We start from the raw sequence: 8,946 nt of genomic DNA, 5'->3' as shown, positions 1-8,946 counted from the left end.
AAATACAATTTACAAAGTGTTTAAAGGCAGAATGCGTGACATTTTACACATGAATACAGCAGAAATCAAGTGTATCCTCTGTAATCGTCTCTGAGTCATGACTGTCTACTATGAGTTATTCCCGCTGGCTGTGTTGTTGTCGGGGCCTTGTTTACATGGACTTGCTTATAAATCTGTTTTAGTCAATGACTAGAGAAAAGAAGAATAACCTATCCTTTTCACTTCTTATTTAGATGTCACATAAGTGTCTTTAGGTCACGATCATTCCATGTCACTTTTTGTGCAATGTGAAGCTATGAGTAACCCAAGTGTGGTAACATTAGCCAGCTAACACTAAAAAGCAGGCCATGGGCGATTGCAGCTCGAGCAAAGGAGAATTTTGTCCTCCGCTTGCGCTTGATTGTGCTTAATTAGGGTGCGTTCTAATTCATAGCTCCTTCGTGCGATCGCGAGTGGAGAGGGGTTGGAGGTGTGCCGCTGGAAGAGAACGGAGGCTTCAGAATAGCGGAGTTGTCGCCAAACAGCAGTTTGTTTGTTTTAGTTTAATGCTGGTGCTCAAAGTTGCATGTTCTTCCTTTAATTGAAGCATTTCTTTGTACTTTTCATTAACAGTATTTATAAATGATTCATGTAAATCCATCATGAATGACTCTACAAAAAGGTAGCCCACTCAGTCAAATTCTGTGCATAATTTAGTGGATAGTAAGACATTAAACAGAACATTGATAGAGACCATGTTAAATAGAAAATGCCAATCCAGAGGAGTTGTTTGAGCTCTCTGGTGGTGCATGGGAAGGATGTGGTTTGCACTACAGTGTACGCTGAGGAGTATTTAATGATGTGAGAGTGAGTAGTTGATACAGAAAACCACGCACCCAGAGTCCTCACCCATTGCACTCTGTTAAACCTTCCTCATCATCTCCCTCTTTCTTCCTCAGTTCCTCCTACTCCTTCTGCTCAAAGAGGGACTTTTTCTTCCTGAAGCTGAAGCGACAAGGCCTTGTTGACGCTGTAAACGGGTGAGTTGGTTATATAAGTGATAAGTAATCTCATGAAAACGGACGTTGGCCAATAAAGGGATGCGGCATACCTGTCACTAGACTAAATGTTGCGATAAAATAAATCTGAACAATCAAAATCCTAGTAAGGGGACACCAGAAGAAAGTGTCCATGTCTAAAATGACCAATAATACATGATTATTAAAAATACAATATGTAGATTCAGCCGCCAGGGAGCTCTCAATCAATACTACAATAATATAAGATGACGTCGAGGCTGGCGGGGAATCATCTTTTACCCCCCAATACCTGACGTTTTTTTTATCAAAACAGCAAATACAGCAACAGTACGACGGCTTTCAGTAGGAATACCTGCTTCCTCATGTAGCGGGCTTTGACGTAACATCCAGTGTTTCCACGGTAACGATAAACATTCTCTGTCATGGCGGCTCATCATGGTGGCCGCCTCGACAAAACACGTCACGTTACAACTATAAAATTACAGATTTCTCTGGCTTTGATAACTGTTGGAAATATTTGAGGTAATGCAAGTACCCAACAAAAAATATATATATTTAACACGGGTTTAGTCAACATTTTAGTGTCAACATTGTCATACAATTCTACATATTGTACGTTTAAGAAGACTCATTGTACACTTGTCATCCCTGTCATTACTTACCTTGTTATAATCAAAGCCACTTACAGACATTAAAAAACATGTTCAATTTCAAAGATAGGATAACAACTTTTTATAAACGTAATAATACAATTTAAAGGTCTTACTTCTGAAGAATGACTAAAGGGTCTTTTCTTTCTGGGCAACAAGCAAAAGAATAACATTAAAAAAACAAAATTATGGCAAAAAGAGGATGAAATGTCATTTTCAATACCATACACCTTATTCTACATATTGTATCTTTAAAGCCCCCAAGTGGCATGTGAAGCAGAGTTTAAATTATGCACATTGAGATCAACATCTTATGGATCAGGATGACAGTACATGAATAACAGCTTGTGCAACAAATGTTAAATAGATTTATTTTATTTTCATGATCATTTACTGAAGCAACGGCTGTTGGCTCCATCTTGTGGTCGACAAAGATTCCTACATTGCTTGTTGTGTGTACTTAAGAAAGACTTTAGATATTTAGTAAGCACCTGCAAGAACAGAATAGATCCACTAGATGTCATGAGTGAGCAACACTTTTGAAAGCTCGGCAAAAGGAAATCAACAGAAGAATAAAATGAACAGAGATAAACATTTATTATACAAACCATCACTGTATAGAATCTATCAGCTACTTTACAAAGCATATTGACCCTACATGGTCAGACCCTCAAATAATGACTAGTCTCATTGCTAAATCTTATACCCATTACTAAAACAGTGCTTTGTTTTCTTTACTTAAGGACACCATATGATTCTTCAAAAAATATTCACAGTACTGCACACAAAGTAAATCTTGTGAAGTCGAGACAAAAATTAAGCAAGCACATCGTCTCTCATATGCAGCCTCCAAAATGATCACAAGGTGCATCACCATGTGCCTAAAATAACATCAACAGAAACTGTTGCTACTAAGAGTTACTGCAGCTTTATTCTATAAAAGAAACCAGCAACTGAAGGATTTATTTCTAGCTGCGATGAGTGTTCTTCATATGACCACTGTTTCCGCTATATGCATCTATTAGCGGAGGTGCACCACTGCTGAAATTTGACCTACGCTTTTTTTTTATGAGAGGAGGAAGTAAATTAAATGAGAGAAGAGGGGACAGGGCTCCATCTTATCTCTTTAGAAACTAACGTTATATTAATTTGCTTTATGGAATATAATATGACCACCGCTGCTGACTTTTTTTTGAGAGAGAGGAAAGGGGAAATGAAAGGAGAGGAGACAGGTGGAGAGTAGAGGTAAGGGGCTTTTTTTCTCCTTTTTTATTTTTGAAAAAATTACTTAAATTAGTTAAAAACTGACCAAATTGTTAAACGTGTAAATGTAAGGGATATATATCTGAGTATATTTCCGACCATTTTATTTAATTTTTCATTTATTCATAAAATTGCTGCGTGCACAAGAGAGCGAGAGAGAGAGAGAGAGAGCGTGACAGAATGCTCAGAAATCACACCTCTAATGCGAGCATGATAATAGACAGATGTGCCTATCTGTTTCAGTTTTTGTTCAATAAAGGTAAATCATTCATTTGCACGCAATTAAAATATTGTTCCACTTCACCTCCGCTGCTACAGCTCCATCCTAGAGTAAACACTGATGACTCGAGGCTTCATTGTGAGTTCACCTTACAATTGATAGTTATACTGACAGTAGGCTGCTTATAATTCTGGTCTTCTTGTGTTCTGTGGTGGAGCTCAGGAAGTGGTTAAATATTTTGGACAAGGCTTATCTGACACATACTTGTTTTTGCTAATCATAAACAGAGGTTATGACAGTTTTAAGAATGCTGTAGTCAGCTTAAACATTATGCACAGTGACTTATTGCATAATTTGTGTCTTTAATAAATAGTACATCCTATGGCAGAGTTAACATACGGTGTGAATTGATTGAATGAAATCACTTTTTAATTTAAAACACTTTTGCTTTTTTAAGAGCAATAATCTGAGAAAGAGAAAATCAGACAGGCCTCTTATGAACAACAAATTATTTCCCTTTAAAATGTTGTCATTGTGTTTTGTACGATTCTTACATGTGTGTAGACAATTTCCTCTTCAGGGTTCTCTGTGACTTCTAAAGAGAGAGGAGAAATGGGAGGGCTTTTGATTAGTAAATGAACTCAGAGGACATCATGTCTACTTTTTAAACTTTTTTTTAAAGGAAGTCTTTACAAAATCATTCCCAGTGCATGATATCAAACTAATGTAGAGCAAATACAACATTAATTCAAGTAATGATAACCTTACTTAATATCCTTATAGTCCTCATTGAGAAAGATGAGGACATGAGAAAAAAAATCTTTGGCTCACCCTCATTAACAGCCGAGGGTGTCGGGATGTTATGGAGAATGAGAAAACCACAGCTCAGAGCCACGAGGAGGACAACCAAAAAGCTTGCTATGACAGCCACAGCCACAGCAGGGAACATGAATTTAAGAACTAAGGAATCAAAATAATGATCAAACAAAATTAGATGATGGCATTTACATTACAAACAGTTTAAGCGGTTATGTAGTTATCATTGAAAGCAAAATTTCACCACTGTATCAGAAGTTTCTCCCCACCCTTAAGAAATGAATCATGTCAATCACATCAATGTGTGATTAAATATAACTATTGTTTTAGGGACACCTGCTCTACTAACTGAGCTAAACCAGCACCCTTCAAACTTGTTCTTCAAACTTGTTGTCATATAAAAGTTAATAACTTAATGTTTTAATACAAGAATTTAATATTTGATTGGTTTTAATTAGACAAAGTTAAAAAACAGTCAAAATGTGGATTTTGTTTTTAGAGTTAACCACTGTACCTTGCAGACTGGGCACTGTGCAGATTTTCAATTGAATAACTGTTTCTTCTCTGCTGACATTGTTCCAAACAATACACATTAAGCTTCCAGTCAGCTGACTCTTTAAGCTGATGGTAACATGTTTAAGACTGGGTTTGTCTTGTGTAGTTCTAGTCCCTGTCAGAGATTGTATGTTAACTCTACTGCTGTTCAGGAACTGGCTGTTGTCTCTTGTCTGCATGAGTAAGTTTCCGTCTAAAGTCAGACGGAACTCCACTCCATCTCCCTCAGAGGAGCAGCTGATGTTGATCTGTTCTGACGAACACATCTGAGAAACAGCTGGCTTTGACACTGGAGCTGGAAGACAAACACAAAGAAACATGTTAAGTACCTACAGTACAAAATACAGGGAAGAATAACTTCAACTTTTTCTTCTTTTTGGAGCTATAGCTTTTATTAAATCCCTATTTTAATTGTTAAACTAACTTCTGAAAAAAATCTTTTAAGCTGCATAAATATTTTGTGACTATTTTTTTATATAAAGACAGGAGCAAGAAACCAAATGGGTTAATTATCGGCCAATCAACATCCTCCCAGTTATAAAACATTTTTGGAGAAGGCTGTAACAAGACATTAACACACTACCTGGAAAAAAATAACTTTATGCACCCATTACAATTTGGGTTCAGACCAAAATCATCTACAGAAAGTTCTAATTGTTACCTTCTGGAAATTGTATTTATGTATGGTCAAAGGTCTCCCTCGACCTTAATAAGCATTTGATCCTGTAAATCATAGCATTCTCATTTCCAAACTTCAAATGTTATTCTCTGTATTCTCTCTACTGGATCTGTCCCTGCCAAATAAATCAGAGGAAACAAATAATAAAATCATATAGAACTAATTTATATAGCAATACATGAGTAAACTAAATGGAAATACAACATGTTATATAAAGAGTTCCGAAACCGTAAAGAGTCAACTAACTAACTAAAAAATGTTTTACCTGTCCGTCATTATTCTCCGTCTCTCTTTCCCTTCTCAAACCATAATAAAGTCCAGCAATAATTGTTATAGACATATAGTTAAAAACTATTTGCATATTTTTTCTTGCAAATGACCATTAGATCTTGATTTTTTTAACACGTACATTTATTCACCGTGAAACAGGATCTTTTAATAACTGATAAGACATATCAGTGTCAGACACTTAAATACAATTCAACTTACCTTCAATTTCTACGTGCACATTTACTTTTCTTATTAAAGTCCCATTTCCACTATATTCTTCCAACATGTAGTCTCCGGAGTGTGTCTTCAATGCTTTTCCCAATTCAAATCTTCCCTTGGTGAAAAATTCAGTCTGATTGCCATATTCCTCATGTGGCGTCGCTATCTGATTTTTTTTACATTTTAAAATAATACGTGTCTTGTCTTTTGTCAACCTTACATCTGTATCTGCAGTGTTTGGCAGGTGAAAAATCAGCAGTTGTCCCACCGCTCCATAACATTGCTGAGTTCCAGTAGCTTCAGTGAAATTACATTCAATAGAGCCTAAAAGCAAGAACGTTGAAACATTTAGTCGTATCAGAATATTTCTTTAGTACAACGCTGTCCGAGTCAACTTAAATGTATGTATACTTTAGAATAACCATGACCTTATCGGCCAAACTACAACTTAAATATTTAAGTGAATTTCAAAATGTGTTAGATAGATAGATAGGAACTTTATTAATCCCTTGGGAAGGTTCCCTCAGGAAATTCAGAATTGTAATTGAAAAGTGTTGATTACTTTGGTAAACTTTCTTTATCGTAGATCAAATATGAAAACCTTTTTCCAGAATCACAGACTATAACACTTTTCAGTGTACCTTGTGCCAGAGCTGTTGATGCCATAGCTGTGATGATCATGTAGATGGATTTCATTTTCTTTCTGTTGTCCAACATTAATACAACGTAATTAAAATTCTACTTAAAATCATCACATTATTTTACAGTTAAACATCGAATCTAAAATGAAACGTACACTGAAGTTGTTCGTTTGTTAAGTTATCTAGTACGTTTCATTTTTTAACCGTTTTAGAAACAGGAAAGAAACATAAGAATGTAGTAAACCTACCTGCAATCAGATGTTGTCATGTACTCGCTTCACAGTGGTGTGATGTCTCACTCTGAGGCTATTTTAGACTGACCGGTACTTGACAGAGGGCTAGTGAAAACTCTTCTTCCTGTAATGTCGTATGATAAGATTCAAGGAAGTGTTTTTAAACGTGGTTAAGTTAGTTATTAAAGTAGCTGTTTAGGCATTGAGTTCATACATTTAGCTGTGCTGGTTACAAACTACAAGAGGTCTTTCTTATACTCTATTCGCCTGTGAACATAAATGGGATTAACAGTTGGAGTTAGGGATGCAACAATTCACGATACTGGGTTCACGATACGATTCACGATACTGGGTTCACGATACTGGGTTCACGATACGATTCATGATACTGGGTTCACAATACGATTCTCTCACAATTTATTTTACAAAATGAGACTGAGGAAAAATTATGAGATGACTGAAAAAGATACCTTTAATTTTTCATTAAATCACCAATACACCTCGTAATCTCTTTGGCTCTTGCACTCGTTTGGGCGAGCGGGGCTGAAAACCCAATTGTTAGTAGGTTTGGCCTCAACAGCTGCCATCATAAGGCCTGCTTGTTACAACCAACCGCCTCTGCTCTACAGCTGCTGACGCTCACGATATTACTGCGATTCATCTTTCAGAGTACCGATGTGAACCTTGACACCTTAGAATCGATTTTTAACTGCCTCACGATTACATCCCTAGTTTGAGTCCCTCTAAAGCTGTTCAATACTACACAAACTACATATTGTAAAACTCAGCAAAAAACTGAGGTCAAATTTATAGGAGTATCTGATGTACCATTGGTAATACTTGTACTTCATTCCAGAATTAAAGTTTACAAAGGCGTAGATATGGGCACAATTGATCAAGGGAAGTTTTTGTCTTTCTTATGAAATGTGAGTGGTTCCAACACCCATATATAGTGACCATAGACTGTAGATATCAATGGACGAAGCCTGATTGGCGTCACCCATATGTTACTGTAGGGGTCTCTGGAGTCCCATCGATGGCTTAGCCATGCTTGAAATGCTGTCTAAACCTGACCTTCAGTCAACCTAACTACAGGCTAAGAGCTGGAGCCAAGCTGGATTTTTCAGCCTTTTGACCAACGGCTACATCGCGCCTGCCTGTCCACAGGTCAGCTACATGCGTTTTAATTTTTTTGAAACGGTCTATAAACTTGTTAATTTCTGCCGTTAATGTGAATTGTGGTGTTTACGGGACTTCCAAGCTTTTGCAGTCAGCCTCAAGTCGACACTCAACAAACTGCAGGGTTTGGCACTTAGGCGTCAGCTTGATTCTTCAACACCAGAAGTCTCAGCTTTATTACCTGCTTTGGTTTAATAACTTATTTAATTATATTATAATCTTATTTCTATAAAGGACCCATGAAGACACAACAACTTCCTGGTTCTCACACAGTATGGAAAATGTTTGATTTCAAACCCATCAATATATTTAACAAGGTAACCGCTGCAGCTCAAACCATTCTCACAAGCAACTCGGGTATTACAAAAATCCAACCACGTGATAGAACGACAACTAAAAGTTGTATATATAGTATAAACTTTATTATTTTCAAAAACGTTTACAACATGGAAACATTTAGAGCAATTTCATATGCAAAAGCACACTGTAATGTTTATGTTTTATGCAAGTGGTGTAATTTGGTAGTGTTCTGTTTGGCCCACAAGGGGGGCCCTCTTGGTTCATGTTTGAAAGATATGTTGGAATAATGAAGAAGAAAACTGAGGCTATGAGGCTAATGTTATGCTACCAGAAATCTAACTAAAGAACCTTAAAACCATACTCAGCTGTGTTGAAGATTATTCAGCAACTTTATAGGCACCTTTGTAACAGCACTAACAACCTGTGTTCCTCCCAATAGCATTAGCTCTATTGCTAAGCGCAATTATTTATTTAAACTTTTTAGAATGCCAGATTGTCAGTGAACTATGGTTGGCCCCTGCTGTGGACATATAAACAGTCTTTCTCTGAAATTTCATTTCCAAAACATTCCAAATTATTCCTTTTGGTGGGTAATAATTATTAATATGAAAAATATTTTTGAAGTAATGTTGACAATATGCAGTGATGGGAGATGTTGCCCTTTACAGTTTCAAATAACAGAATAGTTCACAGCAGGACTATGAAGACAATAGAAATAGTAATGTCTGTATCTGAGTGAGGAGAGAAGCACATCATTTATATGCCTCATGAAAGTATGACTCATACTTTCACACTAACTATTTTCACTGTCAAGGAGATAAAAAAACACTTCCTATCTCTCTTCAATGTTTTGCTTAAACCCATCACTAAACTTTCTCAGGTTAAGTCATATTTAACTGTGG

General features: G+C 36.5%; 2 protein-coding genes across 3 annotated transcripts in view; one reads left to right on the top strand and one right to left on the bottom strand.

Annotated features, from left to right (window-relative positions):
* Positions 1-2,014: 2,014 nt before the first annotated feature.
* LOC132988030 (uncharacterized) lies at positions 2,015-6,397 on the bottom strand. Of its 2 annotated transcripts, XM_061055116.1 has the most exons (5): positions 6,333-6,397; positions 5,912-6,015; positions 4,483-4,818; positions 3,984-4,112; positions 2,015-3,747 (listed from the first exon to the last, which is right to left on the bottom strand). In XM_061055116.1, the coding sequence occupies exons 2-5, from the start codon at positions 5,970-5,972 to the stop codon at positions 3,671-3,673; spliced, it is 603 nt and encodes a 200-aa protein (XP_060911099.1). In that variant the 5' UTR covers positions 5,973-6,015; positions 6,333-6,397; the 3' UTR covers positions 2,015-3,670. The 2 variants fall into 2 exon arrangements, with proteins under 2 accessions (XP_060911099.1, XP_060911098.1); XM_061055115.1 differs by lacking the exons at positions 5,912-6,015; positions 6,333-6,397 and adding an exon at positions 5,692-5,860.
* LOC132988029 (organic cation/carnitine transporter 2-like) overlaps positions 2,681-8,946 on the top strand; it is a 61,825-nt gene continuing 55,559 nt past the window's right edge. Inside the window, exon 1 of the mRNA XM_061055113.1 lies at positions 2,681-2,908. The gene's annotated coding sequence lies outside the window, so the exon portion shown is untranslated. The remainder of the gene's footprint in view (positions 2,909-8,946) is intronic.

The sequence above is a fragment of the Labrus mixtus genome, chromosome 14 (genome assembly GCF_963584025.1).
Source record: "Labrus mixtus chromosome 14, fLabMix1.1, whole genome shotgun sequence".
NCBI classification, from domain to species: Eukaryota; Metazoa; Chordata; class Actinopteri; order Labriformes; family Labridae; genus Labrus; species Labrus mixtus.
This window is presented reverse-complemented; position numbering and strand designations above follow the sequence as displayed.

Excerpts from the sequence above, each read along its gene's own strand:
- LOC132988030 (XM_061055115.1), bottom strand. The coding sequence starts at position 5,758 with ATGTTGGAAGAATATAGTGGAAATGGGACTTTAATAAGAAAAGTAAAT. Across the intron at positions 4,113-4,482 it reads CACAGTGCCCAGTCTGCAAG|TTCTTAAATTCATGTTCCCT; the intron begins GTACAGTGGTTA and ends TTGATTCCTTAG. Across the intron at positions 3,748-3,983 it reads ACCCTCGGCTGTTAATGAGG|AAGTCACAGAGAACCCTGAA; the intron begins GTGAGCCAAAGA and ends CTCTCTCTTTAG.